General features: G+C 46.3%; 2 protein-coding genes across 19 annotated transcripts in view; one reads left to right on the top strand and one right to left on the bottom strand.

Annotated features, from left to right (window-relative positions):
• Positions 1 to 16,576, bottom strand: part of cryzl1 (crystallin, zeta (quinone reductase)-like 1) — a 119,352-nt gene extending 102,776 nt beyond the window's left edge. Inside the window, exons 1-3 of one of the 8 annotated variants that reach the window (XM_072513368.1) lie at positions 16,377 to 16,575; positions 2,656 to 2,816; positions 1,986 to 2,057 (exon numbers count right to left, since the gene is read on the bottom strand). In XM_072513368.1, the coding sequence (XP_072369469.1) occupies positions 1,986 to 2,051 (66 nt within the window). In that variant the 5' untranslated portion in view covers positions 2,052 to 2,057; positions 2,656 to 2,816; positions 16,377 to 16,575. Of the gene's footprint in view, positions 1 to 1,985; positions 2,058 to 2,655; positions 2,817 to 3,479; positions 3,533 to 15,738; positions 15,874 to 16,372 lie in introns of all 8 variants that reach the window. The other 7 variants (XM_072513367.1, XM_072513364.1, XM_072513366.1 and 4 more) reach the window with 7 other exon arrangements.
• Positions 16,577 to 16,896: 320 nt separating this feature from the next.
• itsn1 (intersectin 1 (SH3 domain protein)) overlaps positions 16,897 to 25,500 on the top strand; it is a 295,505-nt gene continuing 286,901 nt past the window's right edge. For 4 of the 11 annotated variants that reach the window (XM_072513346.1, XM_072513356.1, XM_072513355.1 and 1 more), the window contains exons 1-2: positions 16,903 to 17,123; positions 24,866 to 24,956. The gene's annotated coding sequence lies outside the window, so the exon portion shown is untranslated. Of the gene's footprint in view, positions 17,124 to 17,207; positions 17,385 to 23,091; positions 23,217 to 24,865; positions 24,957 to 25,500 lie in introns of those variants that run through there. The other 7 variants (XM_072513350.1, XM_072513357.1, XM_072513348.1 and 4 more) reach the window with 7 other exon arrangements.

Consider the following 25,500-nt stretch of genomic DNA (forward strand, 5'->3'; position numbering starts at 1 on the left):
AGGCGCCCACCAGGCCTCGCCCCCTCGTCCAGAGGCGCCCACCAGGCCTCGCCCCCTCGTCCAGAGGCGCCCACCAGGCCTCGCCCCCTCGTCCAGAGGCGCCCACCAGGCCTCGCCCCCTCGTCCAGAGGCGCCCACCAGGCCTCGCCCCCTCGTCCAGAGGCGCCCACCAGGCCTCGCCCCCTCGTCCAGAGGCGCCCACCAGGCCTCGCCCCCTCGTCCAGAGGCGCCCACCAGGCCTCGCCCCCTCGTCCAGAGGCGCCCACCAGGCCTCGCCCCCTCGTCCAGAGGCGCCCACCAGGCCTCGCCCCCTCGTCCAGAGGCGCCCACCAGGCCTCGCCCCCTCGTCCAGAGGCGCCCACCAGGCCTCGCCCCCTCGTCCAGAGGCGCCCACCAGGCCTCGCCCCCTCGTCCAGAGGCGCCCACCAGGCCTCGCCCCCTCGTCCAGAGGCGCCCACCAGGCCTCGCCCCCTCGTCCAGAGGCGCCCACCAGGCCTCGCCCCCTCGTCCAGAGGCGCCCACCAGGCCTCGCCCCCTCGTCCAGAGGCGCCCACCAGGCCTCGCCCCCTCGTCCAGAGGCGCCCACCAGGCCTCGCCCCCTCGTCCAGAGGCGCCCACCAGGCCTCGCCCCCTCGTCCAGAGGCGCCCACCAGGCCTCGCCCCCTCGTCCAGAGGCGCCCACCAGGCCTCGCCCCCTCGTCCAGAGGCGCCCACCAGGCCTCGCCCCCTCGTCCAGAGGCGCCCACCAGGCCTCGCCCCCTCGTCCAGAGGCGCCCACCAGGCCTCGCCCCCTCGTCCAGAGGCGCCCACCAGGCCTCGCCCCCTCGTCCAGAGGCGCCCACCAGGCCTCGCCCCCTCGTCCAGAGGCGCCCACCAGGCCTCGCCCCCTCGTCCAGAGGGGCCCACCAGGCCTCGCCCCCTCGTCCAGAGGGGCCCACCAGGCCTCGCCCCCTCGTCCAGAGGGGCCCACCAGGCCTCGCCCAGGAGGCCCACCAGGCCTCGCCCCCTCGTCCAGAGGCCCACAAGGCCTCACCCCCTCGTCCAGAGAGGCCCAGCACGCCTCGCCCCCTCCAACATCCTCTGGCAATCTCCGAAGTAATGAAAATGGATAATTATGCGCTGGGGATGTAGATTGGCCCCAGACCGCAAAAGACAGGATACAATATGTCCTTTCTAACTTAATATGCCCAGCTTTCGTATCCAGCTTAAGAAAATCTGGCAGCCAGCTCTCAAAGAATTTAATAAGGGAGTTTGACCTCCACTCCTGGCAAACGCCGACCCGGACGTTTTTCTTCCAGCCTCGGTTCTCTAGATCCTCCAGGATTTCTGACATAGCATAAAAGATGGTTTTCCAGGGATTGGAGGCAGGCTTCAGCTGAGGATGTTGCATTTTCAACAATCAGGATTTTCTCCTCCATTTCATCGAGCGTCTTATTATTATTCTACAGCTCGGTCTAATATTCTGCGCCAACAAGCCGAGTTTATCAATGACATTAATGATGTTTGCAGTCATCATCTGCAATACCTTCGAAGAGCCGGATCAAGTCAGCTCGAGGATTGAGGAGTCAGCTCCACCCCAGTTGCATCCGACTGCATCCTTTTCTCAATGATTATGTGAGGATTCCTTGGTACTTTACGACAGCACTTAGCCAGAAATAATCTAGGGACTGACGATGGAGTATTCAACCCTGGATTAGATAATCTGTGCCGTGTAAACAGGATAATGAGAGGATTAAAGGATGACTAGCGTCACAGCCCACGAAACACTGCTATCCCCGTGCCTGCATCACATGATATCTTTCCCCCCTCCACCCACCGATCTCACATTTCTGACAACTTGATTCAATTACTGTCTTGATCAAATAGAATGGCAGAATAGGTTTATGGGGTTGAATGACCTACTCCTATATGTGATCACACCAGGATAATAATTCCTTATGTATCTAGGTTGTTTTTGTAACTTAATTTCGGGGTATGATACTAACCTTGTCTTGGAACACAAACTTTATGTCTTCATTAGCTTCAGCCAACTGGCAATATAGTCCTTTCATCTTGAGCTTGAAAAACAAAATTAAATATTAAATTTGCTGCAATAATGTCAAATTTCATGATTCATATGTTTTAGGAATAAAACCTTTAGGTTGGGGATTGAGGTTTTCAATGGAAGATAGTGGAAGCACCTGGTTTGGCATGCTGACGTACAATAATTGCAATTCGGAGGATGGACTGAGTTTATTTAACGGAAACACTAAACAATGGGTGAGCCCCTTCTTATTTTCTTGGCGGAGATGAGATGTCTAACGGTTGCTTTCATATGGGGTTTAAATTATTCAAGGGGTTTTCTGGATCAAAGAGATGTTTTGGAAAGTAAAGTTAATTAGTTTAACTCTCTAACTGGTACATCCCAGGGGTGCCATGTTGTGAAGGGACTAGGTTGTGGAACGGTACACGTTGTTTGGGGTTTTGTCTGTATGATTTCTCATGCAGTGTCAATTGGAGCCTGTGTGCAGCTTTGAGAAGCAGAGGGAGAGAATTTTGCTAAGGGTTTTAGGCCAGACCAAAAGGGCTATCAAAAAATCAAAAGGTGTTGTCTGATTTTGGAGCTGGGGTGTTGACAATTCTGAGATGGTTAAAGAAGAATGGAGGGTCACCTACCCAGATGCTAGTGGAAGGACCCCAAGAAATTTCATAACTCGGAGATCAGAAGGAACCAGAAAAAAATTCAAAGTAAATTCCTTAAAGCTGTGGCATATCTTAGTTTGATCCTAGGAGATGCGAAGAAACCAACTCAAGATCCTGGAAAGTATAGAGGAACGCTGGGATAAAACAAAAGTAGAGCAGGGAATTATTCTTTGAGCCTGAAAATCTCAATGGGTAAGCATTTCTGAAATATAGTGTTAGGTTTGTAGTAGTGGCTTGATTTAATTCTTGCACAGTAAGGGTTTTTGGTTAAAACGTGAAATCTTGTGGGGTAAGTTTGAATTTCTTCATAAAAGTTGCTGGTCTCCTTCAGGATTATAACAAACAAGATACTTTCCTTGCAAACAGAACATGAAATTCCACATTTTTATTGAACGAGTGAAAATCATGCTCTTGTGGCAGTTCTGGGATACAGTCTACTCCCAATTTAAAGTTAAATTCAAATTACCTAATCATTACATTTTGAGCACCGAATTCCCAGAATGGTATTAGCATTGCTGAATTCAAAATATTGGATATTTAAAATGTTTTAGCACAAAAACAAATTCAACTTATCAGAAGTAGACTATACACATTAAAGGTTTGAGGCAATTGTACGCATAACATGGTTTTTGTAACCTGACCTGGAGTCATGGGGACCCTATCACATGCTACTTGGAGCAGGCTATGCGGAAAGATTCGACAGTAAAGTAGTTAGTTTGCTTGTTATTTATCCAGCTTAAATGCAGAGTCCAGCCAGTACCAGTTCAAACTGGCCTTCAGCCTATAATCTCACCAACCTCTTCATTTTGTGGTGATCTTTTCACATGAGGAATTCAGGGGTATCTTCCTGCTGCAAGGAGAGTAAGATTTAGTAGCCCAGGCATTAAGTGGGTTCTCCATCCTGTTAACAAGCTAGTAAGCATACAATTGGGACATGGGCATTGGGACATGGGCCTGAAGCTTTGGCTTGTCGGGCAAGCTTGATCAGCAGGTGCAGAAGAGGATGTGAAATCTGATCTGCCCTCCATCAAGTTCTTTAGGGAGTTCACATTGGTGGCCAGCGAGAAACATGCACTGACAGAGGCTCAGCATTGCTGGAGGTGGTGGATAGTGCCGAGACAGGTCAGCGTGTGGACTTGTGGTTTCACACAACTTCACAAAAGGCTGACAATTGCTGTGGAGATGCTTCAGGGAGCTGCAGTGTTGTAGAAAGGATATTTGCTTGCAAAACAATGTCCCAAACTATCTAGAATGAAACAACAAACAACTGACAGCAATACGCCTTAACCATCAAACTAAACATATTCAGGCCTTTTATACCGCCTAGATCGAGAATAGCGCAAAAATGTGAATGCGGCTGATTGGAAAGTGTAAGAGTGCACTGGCTACTCTGTCGACTTGGACTTTAATAGGAATATCAATTGTTGACTCTTGCATGCGCCCACCAACCGTAATATGGCTTGTCAATCCTATGATGTTGGGGTTCGCTTGATTTCACAATTGTTCAGGTTGGGCGGATGTCTGACCCTGCAACATAAAATTCTGGTCATGTGTACGATAGTCTGGGGCAGCATGGTGATGCAGTGGGTTAGCCATGCTGCCTCACAACGCAGAGTTCCAGATTAGATCCCGGCTCTGGGTCACTGTCCGTGTAGAGTTTGCACATTCTCCCTGTGTTTGCGTGGGTTTCGCCCCCACAACCCAAAAGATGTGCAGGCTAGGTGGATTGGTCACGCTAAATTGCCCCTTATTGGAAAAAATGAATTGGGTACTCTTAAATTTATATTTTTTTTAAAATATAGAAAAAAGATTACGATAGTCAAGTTTCAGGTGTCTGGGTACCCAGATGGCACGGGGGTAGGAGCAATGACACAAGTTGAATCTGGCTCAGTTGGTGGGGCAAATGAAGGGCGAATTTAAAGGGTAGGATGTGCTTCCGTTGTATTTGGCGGGGCAGATGCAATCCGTAAAGATGACTGTGCTCCTGAGGTTTTTGTTTGCATTCCAGAACCTCCTGATTTTTATCCCCAGGACCTTTTTCAAGAAGGTTAACTCGTTGATATTGGGATTTGTGTGGGCAGGGAAGCTCCCTTGGGTAAAGAAGGCTCTGTTGGAGCAGGGGGTGTTGGTTGGTTGGCCTTGCCAAATTTGATGAATTATTATTGGGTGGCAAACATAGCCATGGTAAAGAATCACAAGTTCGCTCCGGGGGGGGGGTGGGCGGCGGGTGGGAATTGAGAAGTTTGGAGATTTGTTCATGGAGGGTAGCTTCCAGAGTTTGGAAGGACTGATGGAGGAGTAAGAGTTGCCCTCGGAAATGGGTTTTGATATTTACAGGTGCGGAACTGCGGAAGCAGGTGCCATCCTTTCCTGATCTGCCACCCCTGGGGTTTCAGGACAAGGTGCTGTCGAGAACAGGGGTTGGAGGGTAGGGTGTCAGAGATATATAAAGAATTGATGGACTGGGAGGGTGCCAGATAGGAATAGTTAAGCGAAAGTGGGAGGAGGAGCTGGGGGGGGGGGGGGGGGGGGGAAGAGTTGGTGGCCGGGTTATGGAGGAAGCTTTGAGGAGGGTGAATGGGTCCTCTCGTGCACCAGGTTGAGTCTCATTCAATTTAAGGCAGTCCATAGGGCGCATATGACGGTGGATAGAATGAAGATGTTCTTTGAGGGTTGGAGGATAGGTGTGGGTGGTGTGTGTGGGGGGGGGGGGGGCGCCCGCAAACCATGGCCACATGTTTTGGGCCTGCCCCCAAGTTGCAGGGATTTGGGCAGGGGTTCGCTGGTGTGATGTTGGAGGTACTCAGGGTGAAGGTGGTCCCGAGTCGGCAATGTTTGGAGTAACGGAAGACTCGGGAGTCCAGGGGGTGAGAGAGGCTGATGTCCTGGCCTTGGCCTCTCTGGTAGCCCGGAGACGGATCCTGTTGGGGTGGAGGGATACGGAGCCTCCGAAGCCAGGGGTATGGGTGAGCGACCTCACAGATTTCTTTAGGTTGGAAAAAATTAAATTTGCCTGAAGGGAGGTCAATGGAAGGGTTCGCCCGGAGATGGAAGCCGTTCATTGGCTTCTTCCAGGACAGTTAAGTCAGCAGGGAGCCAGGGGGGGGGGGGGGGGGGGGTTAAACAAGAAAAAAAGTGGAGGCAGAGAGGGTAGGGGGAAGGTATGGTAGGGAGGGCAGGTTGCGGTTGTTGGCTATTTATGGAGTTATGCTGTTTATCTTTTTTTAATCTTGGTTGTGGTTCTATTTGATGTTTATTTCCAAGTGCCTTAATAAAATGTTTACAATACTCATGGCTTCTATAATAGCTGTGTTTGTTGCTTAAAAGAGCTAGGAGTAATGACCACGACAAAAGTAAACTGCATTATTCATATTCCTTCGAGCATCCAGCCTTCTCCAAAGAAAAAGATGTAGAGTACGGCTTTGGATTCACTCTTGTTCTATTCCACATGGAACACAGATATTGTCACTTTTGATCAGAGCTGAGCCCAAGACCACCATCACATCATGAAAAGGCCCAGATAGTGACCAAGAGATGTGCAAGAGGACAAGAAATAGGAGCCGGAGTAGATTATGTGCCCAGACTTTTGAGTGAAGTAATTTTTCTTCACCTCAGTCCTAAAGGATCAGCCCCTTATCCGGAGTCTACGCCCCCACATGTTTTAGGTGCAGCCCCAAATAAACAATCTCACCCCATCTACCTGATCAAGGCCTTTCAGAATCTTGCATGTTTCAATCTAATCACCTCTCATTCTTCTAAATTGCAGAGAATATGTCACTTGTTCAACTACACACCATTAGGATAGCCCTCTCATCCCAGGGATCAATTTGGTGAACCATCACTGTACTGCCTCCAATGCAAGTATATCCTTCTTTAAATATGGAGGCCGAAACTGCACACAGTATTCCACATGTGATCTCACTAAAGCCCTGTACAATTGTAGCAAAACCTCTTTATTCCTGTCCCCTTGGTACTTACTTTTCTACCTCCAGATAAGTGACATTGAAACCAATTATTATAGCCCCACTGCCATGGTAACTAAGAGCAAGCAACATATATATAAAATCTGGTATCTTTCTGGTTTTCAAGAAATAGTTTCAAAACACCTGTGAAATTAAGCTGCATAAACATTATGAACCCTGGAGACGTTGAAGCATGTTTTTGAAATAAATTGCTTTGCTCCATGTGGTACAAATGAATCATCTAAAAGACATTAGAGGCTTAGTCAATTCCTGGTATATGCAGAGTTAACAGATTTCAGCCAGGCATTCTTTTTGTTACTGCTGTGCTGTAGGGTTACATGATTATAAATTTAAAAAAAAAAAAAAGATATTCGAGTACCCAATTATTTTTTTTCCCAATTAAGGGCCAATTTAGTGTGGCCAATCCACCTAACCTGCACATCTTTGGGTTGTGGGGGTGAAACCCATGCAGACACTGGGAGAATGTGCAAACTGCACACAGAATGACCTGGGGCTGGGATCGAACCCGGGTCCTCAGCGCCGTCGGCAGCAGTGCTAACCACTGCACCACCATGCCGCCCATGTAGGGTGACATGATGATGCTGGAAGCCAACGGTACCACCCAGTGAAGTCTGCTATGTTAAACCTACCTCCCAACTTGTACTGTAGTCTCACATATTACTTGAATGATGCATATGGGGCTGCTATCACCAGCGAAACTGTACCGAATATGAATTGCCACATTTTGGCATAAAGGACATTAAAAAAAAAATTTATTGGTGAGGAGGCACAAATACTGATCAAACATAAAAAAAGGTCAATACAGTACTGGGAATCAAAAGCAAGTTACAAAAGGATAATTTCGTCCAGGGGCCTGGAGATTTCTGGCACAATAGCAACAATGCCCACATTGATTTCTATGTTTACAGGGGCAATGGCAGGGGCACAGCTGGGTCTGGTCTGAAATTTTATTTATTTATTCCTTCAAAAGTCACTCGCAAATTTTTATTGTCTTTGATTTCTCCAGGAATGCTTCCAGTTCGGATTTATTGGTCTAAAACTGGTCCCTGCTGGATGCACAGTTTTCAGGAGTCCATTAGGATTTAAAACTTATGCTGCCACTCTGCAAGTTTTAAAAAAGTTAGAGGGGAAAATTAGCATGGTGGAAGAAATTCACTTAGTCCAGTACTCACAGGCAAGAATTTCCTAACAAATTAGTGATAATGATAATAAACTGGAAACAATAGAAGAACTGAGAATATTTAGAAATATACAGGTCAGCTTCTGTAAAGAGAAAATATAGGGTGCCAAACCCATCCCCCGAAGTGAAAAGTGAATGTTAATTAAGCCATTTTTTCTTTACAAAAGGAGCTTTGTTATCTTTCAGTTCTTTCTTTTCTAGTAGTAATTTGTTGGGGCAGTGTCACCCTCATTCCTTGTGGATGGACCCTACAGCACAAAATGCTGGTAAAGCAGCAGGAATTGCAACTGAATTAACTGTCCCATGAAGCGTGTTATAATGGTGTGGAAAAGCAAATGATAATGCTGCAGAGCAGGTGGGTGCTTTGCAATCAGAATTCAAACAAGAATCATATGCTACCGGCAAGTGAAATACAGCTGATGCTGGAAATCTGGAACAACAGAAGGTGCTGGAAACACTCAAGCTCATGAGGCAGCAGACAAGTCAGTGGAGAGACAAACAGAGCCAATGTTTCAGGTTGAATGACCAAAGGTCATCAACCCAAAGCATGAACATTGTGATGTGTTGGGTACTCTGGATCGGTGGAGACTGCGTTTACCTTAGCAGTAACATAGACAGGCTACCAACACTTGTAATAGTACAACTCTATTTTATTTAACTAAGAGCTGTTAAACATACTTGCAGTGTGGGTCAACACTATGTTAGATTGACTGAAGACCTATGCCTAACCTGACCAGCCTATACTGCTAGCACATGGTGGACATTTGTGCTACTGACTGCGGGCTCTGTCTGTCTCAGTGGCTGCATCCCGAATGAGAGGGAAAACTAGTGCCCTCTGCCTTTATAGTGACCGTGCCCTAACTGGTGATTGGCTGCTGTGTTGTGTGTGTTGATTGGTCTTGCAGTGTGTCAGTCAGTGTGTGTCTCTGCACCATCATATACTGATGTGTATATTATGACATCCCCCCCTTTCTAAAAAAATGTGTTTGTGGCAATAAATAATGTAGTATGCGAATGTTCCTAACTATGTGTGGCACATGCGAGCATATTTACAGGACAATGTACAGAAACTCTAAGATATTTACATTGGAAGGTGTCTAGTGCAGATGGACAGTATGTAACACAAAATATAACTAGAACAACAGTATGTACAGTATGTACAAACCAGTGAGTTAATCAAACAGGGTAACAAAATAATCAATTCATGAGTTCAAAGTGTCCATGAATTCAGGCAGTTCATAAATTCAGTCTCGGAGGTGGGCGACGAATTCTGGTTGACTGCCTCAAGGGTGGGTCAGGGGCCGCCTGTTCTGGAATGGGCGGGACTGTGTCAGACTCAGAGGGTGGCAGAGCGAAAGGGAGATCTGCAAAATCCGTGATGGGTTCGTCGTGATGGCGGGCAGGACATGATGATCTGGTGGCGAGCGAGGAAGGAGGCGTAGTGCCCGCCTATTTCGGCGAAGAGGAGAGCAGTCTTGTAGACAAATCAAAAATGACCTGGGGCCACTTGTCTGAGCACCACAGCGGTGGCTGACCAGCCACCATCGGGAAGTTGGACACGGACCTAGTCATCAGGAGCCAGAGCAGGGAGATCCGTGGCGCGGGCGTCGTACACCGATTTGTGTTGGGCCCGAGACAACTGCATTAGACGAAGGACCGGAAGGTTGTCCAAGTCCAGGACATGAATGGCCGGCACCATCGTCCGCAGCGTGCGATTCATCAACAATTGAGCCAGTGACAGGCCGGTGGACAATGGAGCTGATCTGCAAGCAAGCAGGGAGAGGTAAAAATCGGATCCTGCATCAGCCGCTTGCACAGGAGTCGTTTGACAATGTGCACCCCCTTTTCAGCTTTGCCATTGGATTGGGGGTAATGGGGACTGGACGTGAGAAATTGTATTGTTTGGCAAAATTGGACCACTCCTGACTGGCAAAACACGGGCCATTGTTGGACATGACAGTGAGTGGGATGCCATGGCGAGCGAAGGTTTCCTTGCACGCATGGATGACCGCAGTTGAGGTGAGGTTGTGTAGCCTAACTACCTCCAAGTAGTTTGAGAAATAGTCCACTCGGAGGATGTAGTCCCGGCCAAATGCATGGAACAGGTCGATGTCCACTTGGTCCAGGGGGACGTGACCAACTCATGGGGTTGCAAGATCTCCCTTGGCGGAGCAGGTTGGAAACGCTGGCATGTTGGGCAGTTAAGAACGGCCTTGGCAATGTCCTCGTTATTCCAGGCCACAGCCTCACGGGCCTGGCGGCGGCATTTCTCCAGGTTCCGCATGCTGTGCGAAATGACGATCCTGTCCAGCTTTAGTAGAATTCCATCTACCACCACCAGGTCATCTTTAATGTTATAGAATTGAGGGCATTGGCCCTTGAGCCACCCGTCTGTCAGGTGGTGCATGACACGTCGGAGCAGGGGATCGTTGGCCGTCTTACGACGAATATGGATGTGTCATTCGTCCGTGGCGGGCAGATTGGATGCGGCGAATGTCACCTGAGCATCAATTTGGCACACAAAGTCCGCTGGGTCGCAGGGTGTGGTGACCGATCGGGCGGGAGAGTGCATCGGCGACAACGAGCTCCTTACCCGGGGTGTAGACGAGTTCGAAGTCGTACCGCCTGAGTTTAAGGAGAATGCGCTGCAGGCGCGACGTCAAGTCGTTAAGGTCTTTTTGAATGATATTGACCAGTGGTCTGTCTCGACTGTGAACTTTGGGAGTCCATAGACATAGTCTGGAATTTGACGACTCCGGTAAGAAGGCCCAGGCACTCTGGTCAATTTGCGCACAGCCCTGTTCGGTGGACGTCATTGCACGTGACGCGATACGCGCCACGTGCAATGAGGAGGCGTCGTCACGTTGAAGGAGCACTGCTCCAATGCCGGACTGACTGACATCCGTGGAGATCTTAGTTTCTTTGGCCGGATCGAAAAATGCCAACACCGGGCCTTGGTCAGCTTCGCCCGGAGTTCCCGCCATTCTGGTTAGTGGGCAGGGAGCCATTGGAACGCGGTCGTCTTCTTAACCAGGTTCCTGAGAGCCGTGGTGTGGGAGGCGAAGTTAGGGATGAATTTCCCCAGGAAATTGACAATGCCCAGGAACGGATGACCGCCTTCTTGTCCTCCGGTGTCTTCATGGCCTTAATGACAGATACCTTGTCAGCATCCGGCTGCACGCCAAACTGTGAAATGTGGTCTCCAAGGAATTTAAGTTCTGTTTGACCAAAGGAGCATTTGGTCCTGTTGAGGTGGAGGCCATGCTCATGGATTCGTCGGAAGACGCGTTGGAGGCGATCAATGTGCTCCTGCGGGGTGGTGGACCAGACTATGATGTCGTCCACATATACGCGAACCCCTTCGATACCTTCCATCATCTGCTCCATTATTCTGTGGAACACTTCCGATGCAGAGATGATGCCAAACGGCATCCGGATGTAGCAATACCGCCCAAATGGGGTGTTAAAGGTGCAGAACTTCCGACTGGATGCGTCGAGTTGGATCTGCCAGAATAGAATCCCTTGTATGCGTCTAGCTTGGTGAAAAATTTGGTGCGAGCCATCTCGCAGGCGAGTTCTTCGCGCTTTGGAATGGGATAGTGTTCTCTCATAATATTGCGGTTGAGGTCCTTGGGATCAATACACATGCGTAATTTGCCGGATGGATTTTTCACGCACACCATAGAGCTGACCCAGTCAGTCGGTTCTGTAACTTTTGAAATTACGCCCTGGTCCTGGAGGTCCTGCAGCTGCTGCTCGAGGGTTGCTGGTACCCTGCGAGGTGCGTGCACCACAGGCGTGGCATTTGGTTTTAACAAGATTTTATAAAGTGTATGGGAGTGTGCCCAAGCCCTCGAACACACCGTGGTATTGGGTAATGATTGCGTTCAGCTGTGTCCGAAAGTCAGCATCCGGAGATGTGGAAGCGTCAGCGGGCGACAGGGAGTGAACTCTTTGGACAAGGTTTAAAAGTTTGCACGCCTGAGCACCAAGCAGAGAGGCTTTAGTGGATCCCACTATTTCGAATGGCAAGTTAGCCTTTAATGACCGGTGCAACACTTCCAAGCTGGCAAGAGCCACTGGCAGCAATGGCATTACCATTATAGTCCAGAAGCTGGCAGGATGGTAGGCTTGACAGGGAGGCTTTCGAGGTCAGAACACGCAATGAGGTTGGCTGAAGCGCCGGTGTCCAGGCGGAATCGGTTGACCGTGAAGGTGGCACACCACTCGTCATCCGGATCAATGCGGAATATTGGGAGAGACTTGGCTTTTGTCTTCGGGAGCATCTGGTGTTTGGTGATGATGCCCACCCGAAATGGTGCTTTAGGGTCCTTGGTGTCAAGGTCCGGAATCAAGGCGGAGTCGGTGACTGGATGGTTCGGACATCTCTGCGTGGCTGGTTGGGGCGATGAGAGGTAGTAGGTTAAGCAGACCTGCAGAGGGCTGCATAGTGGCCAAGCTTGCCACATTGGAGAAAGTGTCGGGATTTTGCAGGACATTGTCGCTTTCAGTGGGCGGAGCCACAGTTGCCGCACGTAGTGACGTCAGAACGTTCTGTACACCACCGCTCATGCGCAGTGCGGTCGTACGTAGTGCGCGCCTGCGCAGTGCGGTCTTCGGCCTCGCCGTCCCTCGGTCAGTGCGCCCGAGCCCGTGATAAGGCCGCCCTCATCCAGGCTTGGGCCCTGGAGTTGTTTAATGGCTTGCACCCGCTCTGCCTCGTGGGGACCTTGCCGCGCCATTTCAGCCGCTTGAATGTGCGAGTATCGGTTAGTGGCGTGTTCATGCAGAATGCAGGTCTCGATGGCTATCGCAAGGGTGAGCTGTTTAACCTGGAGGAGCTGCTGGTGTAGGGGGTCCGATTGCACACCGAAAACGAACTGGTCACGGATCATCGAGTCGGAGGTGGAGCCGTAATTGCAGGACTGCACGAGGATGCGAAGGTGGGTGAGGAAAGATTGAAAAGGTTCATCCTTACCCTGCAGACGCTGTTGAAAGACGTAGCGCTCAAAACTCATTTACCTCCATGTCACAGTGACTGTCGAATTTGAGCAGGACGGTCTTGAACTTGGACTTGTCGTCACCTTCAGCGTAAGTGAGAGAGTTGAAGATATGGATGGCGTGGTCCCTGGCCGTGGAAATGAAGAGAGCAATCTTCCTGGCGTCTGAAGCAGCTTCCAGGTCTGTAGCTTCGAGGTATAGCTGGAATCGTTGTTTAAAGATTTCCCAGTTCACACCGAGGCTGCCAGTGATGGGGAGCAGCGGGGAAGGGCGGACGCTGTCCATACTACCGGATGGCTGATCGCTGGTCGAAGGCAGATCACTTGAAGGTAGGTCTATTAAACTCTAACATCACATACTGGTACCATGATGTGTTGGGTACTCTGGATCTGTGGAGACTGCGTTTACCTTAGCAGTAACATAGACAGGCTACCAACACTTGTAATAGTACAACTCTATTTTATTTAACTAAGAGCTGTTAAACATACTTGCAGTGTGGTCCAACACTATGTTAGATTGACTGAAGACCTATGCCTAACCTGACCAGCCTATACTGCAAGCACATGGTGGATGTTTGTGCTACTGACTGCGGGCTCTGTCTGTCTCAGAGGCTGAAGCCCGAATGAGCAGGAAATCTAGTGCCCTCCGCCTTTATAGTGACCGTGCCCTAACTGGTGATTGGCTGCTGTACTGTGTTGCGTGTGTTGATTGGTCTTGCAGTGTTGCAGTGTGTGTCTCTGTACCATCATATACTGATGTGTATATTATGACACATTGTTTCACTGTTAGCCATGGTAGCATGCTCACCAAAACGGTGGGTTCAAGCCCCACTTGAGCACAGAAATCAAGGCTGACTCTCCACTCCAGTATTGAAGGAATGTTGCATTATCAGAGGTGCCGTCCTTTCTGTTAAGTTGGTAAAGCTGTCTAACCTCTCAGGTGGATGTAAAAGATCCCACGTCACCATTTCTTTAAAAAACTAATTTTTAAAAAAAATTTAGAGTACCCAATTATTTATTCCAATTAAGGGGCAATTTAAGCGTGACCAATCCACCTACCCGGTACATCTTTGGGTTGTGGTGGTGAAACACACGCAGACACGGGGAGAATATGCAAACTGCACACGGATAGTGACCCAGGGTCGGGATTCGAACCCGGTCCTCAGCGCCGTCGGCAGCAATGCAAACCACTGTGCCACCATGCTGCCCACTCCACGTCACTATTTCAAAGAGAAGAGGAATTATCCCCAGTATCTTCATCAATATTTATCCCCAAATCAATATCACAAAAACAGATTATCTGCGACTACATTTCTAACATTACAACAGTGGCTACACTACACTGCAATAGGACTTCATTGGCTGTAAAGCACTCAGGACATCCTATGATTTTAAAAGGGGCCATATAACTGCATATCTTTTCCCCACCAATGCTGCCTAGCCTGCTGAGTATTTTGTGCATTTTCTATTTTTACGTATTCTACAGAATTACTGCACAATTCTTTAATATTACAAGGAGAGGCAGCGAAGAGCTTGCTGCCATGTCATTCGCCACTAATTAGTATACTTCATGTCGTAAGAATTATATTTGGAGGCAGCATAGGAGCCCAAAATCTCAGCTGCATTTGATGCAAGAAGCAACACGGCATCTACTTATGGTATTTAGTTCTAAAAAGTGGGCATCTATAGGCATTGGGAGAGAACAAGATAGCACCTGAATAGGATTTTTCTCTCACAGTTGAATAATAAGCCACAGTCATGTTGGGATATATTATGAAAACTAACCACTTCAGTTGAGGTACAGAGGTGCTAGTTCTCAAGGTATTATGGCCTACTACAAGTCACCATTTTAACTAAAACAACTGCTGTCAGATTAAAATGAACAAGAGACAGCTTCATCTCACATTTTAAGATTGGTCTATAATATTCTGAGATGTTGTTATGTGACGATAATATTAAATGGTTATCACCGAATGTCAATTTAGATTAGTGCCTAAACTCCAGTACAGTTTTTTTTCTGGTTAACTGCCAAGATAAAGAACAGGGCTAGGGCATTTACAGTCCAGTCACAGGATTGAACACAGATTAATCTCAATTACAGACCACTTTGTCAATGTACATTTACAATGAAATTATGTGGTTTTTCTATTGAGCATAACAGCAATCTAAAGGGAAACTAGGATTTTGAGTCTACAAATAGAATCATTAGATTCAAAGTAGTAAGCATACAGTTAAGAACATATGAAAAAGCAGCAGGAGTAGGCCATATGGCCCTCCAAGCCTGCTCCGCCATTCAATAAGATTATGGTTGATCTGATCTTGGCTTCAATTCCACTTTCAGGCAAGTTCCTCATACGCTTGACTTGAGCAAACTGGCCACTCGTGGGACGTAACAGTGCACTGCCAAAGTTCTTAAATACAACAGTGACAACACTTCCACGATATTGGATTAACTGTGAAGTGCTTTGGGATATCCTGAGATGGTGAAAAACACTAAACAAACACAATTTTCTTTCTTGCTTCTGTTCTGCCAACTCCATCAGTATTGTACTCAAGTCCATTTAGCTCCAAGTTGCACAAGTTCCAATTTTCATTTGATACCTGTTGTGTCCCAGGTACATAAGAGTCCAATAACTAACAAAATAATTTTCCTAAATCTAAATTCTTCTTAATCATGAAGGTCTTGATGTGCCGAAGTTCATGCTCATTCTAGTCTTCAGCGAGTTACATGGGTAAAGAATTGGTCACCCTAATCAAGACCTTGAAATGCATGAATCAGCCCCATAGCCCTCCTCTCCACATCCTCCAATAATTCTATATTTAGAACAAAGAACAATACCACACAGGAACAGGCCCTTCGGCCCTCCTAGCCTGTACTGGTCATGATACTAACCTTGGCCAAAACCCTCAGCACTTCCTTGTGCCGTATCCCTCTATACCCATCCTATTCATGTATTTGTTAAGATGCCTTTTGAACGCTGTTAATATCGCTGCTTCCACAACCTCCCCTGGCAACGCACTCACCACCCTGCGTTAAAAAAAACTTCCTTTTAATGTGGTGGTGAAAAGTGAACATGTAGCCAAATACAAATCAGGCTAAATAAAACATCACCCCCTTTTAAATCATACCGTTAGGGGTATACATAACATTTTATTTGTCTATATCATTACTTGTACAAATTACAATGTGTAGTTCCAAAAATAAATTTCCTCCTTGATTCCTAATTAGTTTAGATGCATGAATGGGGTGTTCTACCCACGCAGAACAACCTCAGGTGCAGACTTCAGCCACACATCTCACTTTAGGGCGTGTTGTGCACAGGGTTTATCTTGAAAGTGAAGGCCAGGGGAAGGAACATTAGAAATATATGGAGCAGGGGGGGGGGGGGGGGGGCAATATCAATTATTGCTTCAGTGGCCCACATAAACTGTTACTTTGCGACAATTATTAATCACTTGAAACAAATAAGCGACCGGAATACTTTGCACATGTAAAAAAAAAAGAGTAGGATAGGGAAATAACATACTTACTACCGTGGTTAACTCGCCTACTTCATCCACTTTCTTTATTCTCTAAAATAAATGTGACAGGAATGATGCGCATTTATAACGCAGAGGCGTTTGGGGGGGGGGATAACGAGGCGACGTTAAATTCCTCCCCTTCATTTATAACCGAAACATCGGGTGCAGCCTGAGCGTCGCCATGGTCACTGAATCAACCTAACCTGACAGCAACCTCGGGACCCGAGCGCCCGCCCTCCTGCTCACTCCCCATTCGCTCACTCCGCCTGCGCGACGGGGCGGTCCGCGCTCCCAGTGGTCCGCTGCCGCTGTCAATCAGACGGGAGGGGCTTCCGACGGGCCCAACTCAGCAAGTTCGGTTGAAAGGAAGGAGGCGGGGTGGAGGGGGATTAAAAAGACGGCGGGTTCCCAGGGAGGGCGGGGCGAGGCGCGACAACCAAACCTCGTGCCGTTGGCTATTGGCCCGCCTCACGCAGAGGTGGGCGGCGCTGCGCTCTCCGATAGGGTGGGGCGCCCGTCAATCAGTGAGTCGGGGTTGGTTGACCGAGCACGTCGGTAACGTACAGAGGGAGAGTGTTAGCTTCAGACACTAGGCAACGGGCAGAGAGATAGGGGGTGGCCCCCTTTGCCTTTTCCCCCCCTCACTCGCCGGCAGATCGAGAGGACACCTCGGCTGGGGGGGGAGACGGACAGGAGAGGAGGAGGAGGCCCTGAAGCCGAGTGAGCGGCTCTCCCTCCCTCCCTCTCCGAGATGAGGTAAGCGGCTCGCTTTCCAGCCCCTGCAATGGCTCTGCCTGCAGCCAGGGGATTACTGCTTCCTGTTATTTCAGGCACGGCTTGCTGCAAACCTGTCCACCAGTAACCCCCAACCCCTGTCCTTTTTAAAAAAAAAAAAATAAACCGTACTGTGGTAACTCACTGGGCCGCCCAGCCTTTTAAACCATTGCCATCGGGAGCATGGTTTCCCCTGGCTTTCTGCTGTTCAAAGTGGAGGAAAGTCAGTAGATGAGCAAGGAGGTGAGGGGGGACGTGGTGAGGTTATTTGTTGCATGTTATTGTCGCGGTGATTCCTGCTCCTCACTCACTCACTGCCTGCTGGTTCCTGGGGACTATGGGGGTGTCTTTGCAGGGATGGAAACGTGGTGGGGATGAAGGCTTCTCGTCTTTCCTTTCCCCTATTCAGCTTCTCTGATCCAGGGCAGATTGGGTCCTGGTGGGTAGTTGGAAAGGTGTGGGGGGAGAGAGAATATTAAGTGTAGTCTGAGAGAAGTGTTTTTGGACCATTTGCAAGAAAGGGGGTATTCCTTGTGTGTCCCCCCCCCCCTCGAATTGCTGTTAATAATAATTATTGTCACAAGTAGGATTACATTAACACTGCAGTGAAGTTACTTGATATGAAGTGGTTTCTGCATCTTATTTGTTGCTGGACGTTTTTCATTTTGCGTGTAAATGCCATGAGTAGTCGTACATGCAAAACCTAAATGATTATGGTCACCTCCCTGTTACCAGTTTAATTATTTTTTTAAAATCCAGCGTATTGAGCAACATTTAAGCAGAAGAGTCAAAGCTTGCTGTTTCGTTTGTGCTAAATGCAACAAAAAAGGAGTAAACGAATGTTACAAGAATAAGCAGTAAGGGATTTGTTGGTTTTCTAAAGTCGTGGTGGATTCGGCGCCCGTTCTAATACTTGGCACAAAAAAAATCACCCAGTCTGATCCTGGCGGTTAATTAAACATAATCTGCGTGTAGCAACTCCTACCATGTTTTAAAAATCCTGACATTTGAGAATGGTTGACATTTGGGAAAGGTTATTTAGAGGTATTATTTGTATTCCGTGAATGCTGATATTTAGCATTGTGCTGAACAGATTACAATTATGATTTTTTCAGCAAAATGAGTATCCACCTTGAGATTAGGTTAGACTGTAGCACTATGGTCATTAATCATGATGATGCAACTGACAGTATAACCTGGTGAGTTTTGCCAAATCAACTGTAAAATATGATTTATATCCATAGATAGTATGCTGTCTGTGTGTTAATGAACTGGGAAGCATGTGTAAAATGTATTTGGTAAAGGCAATGATTTCAGTTAGCAATCAGTATTGTGATCAGATTGTTTTCCTGATAACTGATGTATGCATACATTCATATTTAGATTAACTTATTATATCTTATAACCCTTTCATTAAATTGCAAGAAGCTTCATGATATTGTAAAAACGTTCTTGTGCAAACTAAATTTTGACAGATGGGCTTCAGATTGCGTTTTAACATGCAGTCACAAACCTTGTAGAGCATGCAAATCAAAATTCTAAGTGATTATTCTAAATGCACTAGAGATTTTAATATGAACTTGCAATTTTAAGATCTTTAAATTCTTAGCATGTTCAAAACAATTTTTGATGCTTGCAATGTCAACTTCTTTGTATATCAACAAGGTGCAATTTTGCCAGTCGTGAAAAAATCTGTTGAATGCCAGATATTATCATTATTTTTGGAAGAGTTGTGTATCGCAAAGGCCACTATCATCTTTTGCTGTCTTTATCAATGCAACTGGAAGCAGGATGGTAATAAACTGCAGTGTGTTAACATTTTATTCTCCAGTATTTACTACTCTTGAAACCTTGTGCTACATGGCTTTGAGAATCTTTTGGAGATTGCTGTACAATTCTGTTAATGTAAACGTAAACGTAAACCATAAGGCTCGAGGAAGCATAGGGTGCTGTTGTTTCTTACTAATTTTGGAGTGCCAGGATTGTACTTGCCATCTTATAAGAATATGACTAAAACTAGGCAACATATCCCTGTGTAGGGGCAAATCAGTCTAGACAGAAAGTACGGTTTTTAAAATCCTCTTGTGTAGAATGGGTTTACAGTTTTGGTACACAGTCTACAGGACCCATCTTTTTGCAAGTTTTCAAATAATTTTCCCTCCACTGTTTCTAATGATTGAAGCTGAATTTTTGGGCGATTATATTTTCCGTAACAAATTAGACTAAATTGAGAAGCAAACCGACTTAAATTTGTGAACAGGGATACTGCGTAATGCCTTGCATAGTAGAGACTTCAGTATTCCTTATAAAGGTATAATATGTGGCAATGAGTGAACCATTTAATCATAGTTACTGCTGTGCACAGAAGTCATGTTAAGTGCTTGAATTCATTTACAATTTGAGAGCTCACAAAAGAATGTGAGAGATCCTTGTCAGCCTGTAGAGCTACCCTGGTTGGCTATGTGGGGTTGCGATGGGGAAGGGGTTATGTCAGATTTTTTCCATTTCTTGTAAAAATATTAAAGGACCTGAATACTGAACTCTACAAGAGCATTCTTACTGTGCAGCGCATAATTTCCAGTTTGCTGATACATGTAATCAATCCGACGACCAAATTTTGATGGAACAGCTACTGAAATAATGTGAAGATTTGCTGGTTACTGATTCAGATCACAACTTGGATGTGATCAATTTTTTAAAAAAAATAAAGCTTGGGGCATGTCGGAGAAAGTAAAATTTGGAGGAGTTGATAGGCAAGCTGGATCGATGTTCAGAAAAGTGACTGAAAAGGAACGGAAAATATCAAGTAAGTGTAACTGATTGGTGTTGGCTGTAAGAAGCACTTGGAAAGTGCCAGACAAATTCTGTGAATCTGGTAAAGGGCAACAAAATAATGGATGACAAACGTAATGGATGGTGACAAACATACTTGAAACTGAATGAGTGTTGGAGTGAGAAATTGACCTCCCGGGGTATAAATAATAATCCCTTATCGTCACATGTAGGCTTCAATTAAGTTACTGTGAAAAGCCCCTAGTCGTCACATTCCGGCGCCTGTTCAGGGAGGCGGTACAGGAATTGAACCCGCGCTGCTGCCTTGTTCTGCATTACAAGCCAGCTGTTTCGCCCACTGTGCTAAACCTGCCCCTGAAGAGTTGAATTGGAGAGACAACTGGTTTGTTGGAGGAGACTGAGGAGGGATGATTTAAACACAGGGGAATTAGTTAAAGCAAAAATTGAGATGACTAACCCAATTGGAGCACAGAAGAATTCCTGGGAATATGTTGGAGAAATGCAGACAAAGACAGGGAACAGGAATTGACTTTTGAAATGAAAAAGGAAGAAGATGTGGATTGATTGTTGTTTGAACCATGAAGTCCTCAAAAAAACATGCAGACACTGGATAACGTGCAGACTCTGCACAGGCAGTGACCCAAGCAGGAATCCAACCTGTGAAACAACAGTGCTAACCACTATGCTACCATGCCACACTATTGACACATGGTTTAAGCAAGCTAAACCCTTGATCTCGGGAGTGTGTGGTTTAGGCACTAACCCGCCCCGGCAGGTGTAAGTAACCTGTTTAGCCTATGGGTTATCCTGTAAGAGAATAGATATTTGTTTAGCCTGTGCTGAAGAGAAAAATGGGAAAGGACTGCCTCACTTGTCACCGAGCAAATACTTCTGCAAAGATCTCTTCATGATCTGTACATTTCCTTTTGCAGTACCAGTCGATGCTGGTACTGCAAAAAAGGGATAGGGATAACCCTGGGAATTACAGGCCAGTTAGTCTGTCTTCGGTGGTAGGCAAAGTAATGGAAAGGGTACTGAAGGATAGGATTTCTGAGCATCTGGAAAGACACTGCTTGATTAGGGATAGTCAGCACGGATTTGTGAGGGGTAGGTCTTGCCTTACAAGTCTTATTGAATTCTTTGAGGAGGTGACCAAGCATGTGGATGAAGGTAAAGCAGTGGATGTAGTGTACATGGATTTTAGTAAGGCATTTGATAAGGTTCCCCATGGTAGGCTTCTGCAGAAAGTAAGGAGGCATGGGATAGTGGGAAATTTAGCCAGTTGGATAACAAACTGGCTAACCGATAGAAGTCAGAGAGTGGTGGTTGATGGCAAATATTCAGCCTGGATCCCAGTTACCAGTGGCGTACTGCAGGGATCAGTTCTGGGTCCTCTGCTGTTTGTGATTTTCATTAATGACTTGGGATGAGGGAGTTGAAGGGTGGGTCAGTAAATTTGCAGACAATACGAAGATTGGTGGAGTTGTGGATAGTAAGGAGGGCTGTTGTCGGCTGCAAAGAGACATAGATAGGATGCAGAGCTGGGCTGAGAAGTGGCAGATGGAGTTTAACCCTGAAAAGTGTGAGGTTGTCCATTTTGGAAGGACAAATATGAATGCGGAATACAGGGTTAACGGTAGAGTTCTTGGCAATGTGGAGGAGCAGAGAGATCTTGGGGTCTATGTTCATACATCTTTGAAAGTTGCCACTCAAGTGGATAGAGCTGTGAAGAAGGCCTATGGTGTGCTCGCGTTCATTAACAGAGGGATTGAATTTAAGAGCCGTGAGGTGATGATGCAGCTGTACAAAACTTTGGTCAGGCCACATTTGGAGTACTGTGTACAGTTCTGGTCGCCTCATTTTAGGAAGGATGTGGAAGCTTTGGAAAAGGTGCAAAGAAGATTTACCAGGATGTTGCCTGGCATGGAGAGTAGGTCTTACGGGGAAAGGTTGAGGGTGCTAGGCCTTTTCTCATTAGAACGGAGAAGGATGAGGGGCGACTTGATAGAGGTTTATAAGATGATCAGGGGAATAGATAGAGTAGACAGAGACTTTTTCCCGGGTGGAACAAACCATTACAAGGGGACATAAATTTAAGGTGAAAGGTGGAAGATATAGGAGGGATATCAGAGGTAGGTTCTTTACCCAGAGAGTAGTGGGGGCATGGAATGCACTGCCTGTGGAAGTAGTTGAGTCGGAAACATTAGGGACCTTCAAGTAGCTATTGGATAGGTACATGGATTACGGTAAAATGATATAGTGTAGATTTATTTGTTCTTGAGGGCAGCACGGTAGCATTGTGGATAGCACAATTGCTTCACAGCTCCAGGTTCCCAGGTTCGATTCCGGCTTGGATCACTGTCTGTGCGGAGTCTACACATCCTCCCTGTGTCTGCGTGGGTTTCCTCCGGGTGCTCCGGTTTCCTCCCACAGTCCAAAAATGTGCAGGTTAGGTGGATTGGCCATGATAAATTGCCCTTGGTGTCCAAAATTGCCCTTGGTGTTGGGTGGAGGTGTTGAGTTTGGGTAGGGTGCTCTTTCCAAGAGCCAGTGCAGACTCAAAGGGCCGAATGGCCTCCTTCTGCACTGTAAATTCAATGATAATCTATGATTAATCTAGGACAAAGGTTCGGCACAGCATCGTGGGCCGAAGGGCCTGTTCTGTGCTGTATTTTCCATGTTCTATGTCATTGGTGGTATTGGAGTATGTTTCACTTAATTTTTACTCCAGTATTTCAAACTTTTCTGAGGTAAACTATGGACCATTATCTGACACTTAACACCCCAAGCAACCTGTGAATTACAAACCCAACTTCTCAAATGCAATGAAAGGAAATTTGATTTGATTGTTTCTCATGCTGAGGCATACTTCATAACTTTTTGCCACCTTAATTGTCCCTGTTCTTTCTAATCTATCCAGTTCTTACTGCTTCCAGCTGTGCGTAAGCCACTGGCCTAGCCTTGCAAAATGTCAGCTGTACATTGTCCTTTATCTTTACTTTGGCCTTGTCTAATTTTATCATTCTGTTTGCCTTGCTCAAATACCATTTTGTGTCAGACTTATTATAACTCTTTTTTCAGTTTAACAGTATTTTCTTAAACCAGTTCCTTGCCACCATTGAGACTTTGTTCCCTCTGCCTATTACACTTCATATAGGGTGCATCATTGTTTTCCACTCCTGAACATTAATTTCACCAACACTGGAACACTGTTATTACAATGACCAGTTTCACACCACATTTGCGTAAGGGAATTTATGAGGCTTGTACTGTCCTTCAGAGGTAAGAGACACTGCTCCAACTGTTTAAATTATGAAAGTAAGTTGTGAATCTTTGACTTTCACTTCTGCTGTGGGTGTTGGAATTATATCTTCAATGCTTTCATCCTCATCTTCCATGTCTTGTTTGTCTTGCACTCTTTACAACTCTTGATCTTCCTATTTGATAGCATCTTTTGTTTCCACATATCGTGTGGATTTCCAGATGGTGGAAATAGCTTGATATTTACCACATCTCAATCTGGTGCATGGCTGTGACCTGGAGCTTCCTCTACTTCTGCATCTCTTCACTAGCTGACTGACTTTCCCACAAGCATAGCACTTTGGATGGAAGCGGAGACATTTAAATGGTTGGTGGCTATCATAACAATGGAAGCATCTAAATTCCTGACTCAGCGACTGGACATTTGGCAGCCATGGCCTGAAATCTGGCAGACCTCCCCAGCCGGCTCATGAAAATAACTCCCTTGCAATTTGTAACTCTTGCGTTCTGTCATTTCCATGGCTGTAGCCTCTTCACAGGCCTCCTTCCACATCAGGTTATTATTGACTTTCCTCAAGACCTTGGACTCAAATTTATTGTTCTTTATTACTAATGTGTCTTGAAGGTTGATTTCTACAAGTTTGTGCCAAGTGACTAGAGAATTTATTTAGTTCAAGAATGTAATCTTCAGCAGCCTCACTTGGCAACTACTTCCTTTCATGGAATGAAGCTGGCAATGCGCTCTCATTCTTAGTTGTGCCATAATGAGTCCATAATCTCTCTAATTTTAGATTGGTCCATAGTAAGGGAGGTTACTGGAGTTAGAATTTCCCCCATTGTCCCCAAATATGGCTTGAGTCATATTTGTTCAATTCGATACTGTGTTGACTCGCTGTGTACCTGAATATAAGGTGCATGCACAAGGCAATTTCAAACCGCTTTTGCTGAGGCATCCTTAAAATCAACTTTTGGAGTTTTAAAAATTTGTACGTTCTTCAGTCCTTAATTTCTCGAAGTGTAAGGAAAAACTTCATTCCAGCCTCATCGCCATCTTTCTGTTGTGCATTCTGTTGAGAAAACATTTAACGTGGACTTAAGCTGGCAGCCATTATTGAAATAACTATTTACACCACCTCAGCAGAGAAGGCACTATAACAACATGATTAGAGCCTACAATATACTACAACGGTCATCACATCCCTGCAAAAACCAAATGGCAGTAGCTTTGTTTCATATCATCAGTTTGAAAGATTATGCTCAAATAATTTACAAGACTACAAACAAATGAGGAAAAGTATTAGCGAAGTGGAGAACAAGAATAATATAATTATCTTTATTAGTGTCACAAGTGGGCTTATATTAACACTGCAATGAGGTTACCGTGAAAATCCCCAAGTCGCCACACTCCAGCGCCTGTTAGGGTACACTGAGGGAGAATTCAATGTCTAATTCATCCAACAAGCACGTCTTTCAGGACATGTGGGAGGAACCCATGCAGACGCAAGGAGAATGTGCAGACTCTGTACAGACAGTGACCCAATCTGGGAATCTAACCTGGGACCATGGCGCTGTGAAGCAAGTGTGCTACTGTGCCACCCAAAGAGACAATAGGGATAATGACAGTGTGCAAAAGGAGCATAGGGCATAATTATGCACATTTGCTTTTGCAGGTTTTGAGTAGAGCCTTTTCTGGTGAACTGGATCAAGTTAATGGAGGTACTAAAGAAGATTGGTGTGGATTGGAATTAAACGCTTTAAACAGTATGTATGACAGGTGTTAGCGCAAGATGATATAGAATTTCTTTGTACCACAAGAATTGTTTTATTTAACAAAGCTGCTTAGTAGACTTGAAAACCATAAGACCAAAAGACATAGGAGCAGAATTAGACCACTTGGCCTATCGAGTCTGCTCCGCCATTCAATCATGGCTGATATTTTCTCATCCCCATTCTCCTGCCTTCTCCCCATAACCCCTGACCCCCTTATTAATGAAGAACCTATTTATCTCTGTCTTAAAGACACTCTGTGAATTGGCCTCCACGGCCTTTTGCAGCAAAGAGTTCCACAGATTTACCACCCTCTGGCTGAAATAATTCCTCGTCATCTCTGTTTTAAAGAACGTCCCTTGAATCTGAGATGGTGTCCTCTGGTTCTAGTTTTTCCTACAAGTGGAAACATCCTCTCCACGTCTACTCTATCCAGGCCTCGCAGTATCTTGTACGTTTCAATAAGATCCCCTCTCATCCTTCTAAACTCCAACGAGTACAGACCCAGAGTCCTCAAACGTTCCTCATACGACAAGCT

The sequence above is a fragment of the Scyliorhinus torazame genome, chromosome 8 (genome assembly GCF_047496885.1).
Source record: "Scyliorhinus torazame isolate Kashiwa2021f chromosome 8, sScyTor2.1, whole genome shotgun sequence".
NCBI lineage: Eukaryota > Metazoa > Chordata > Chondrichthyes > Carcharhiniformes > Scyliorhinidae > Scyliorhinus > Scyliorhinus torazame.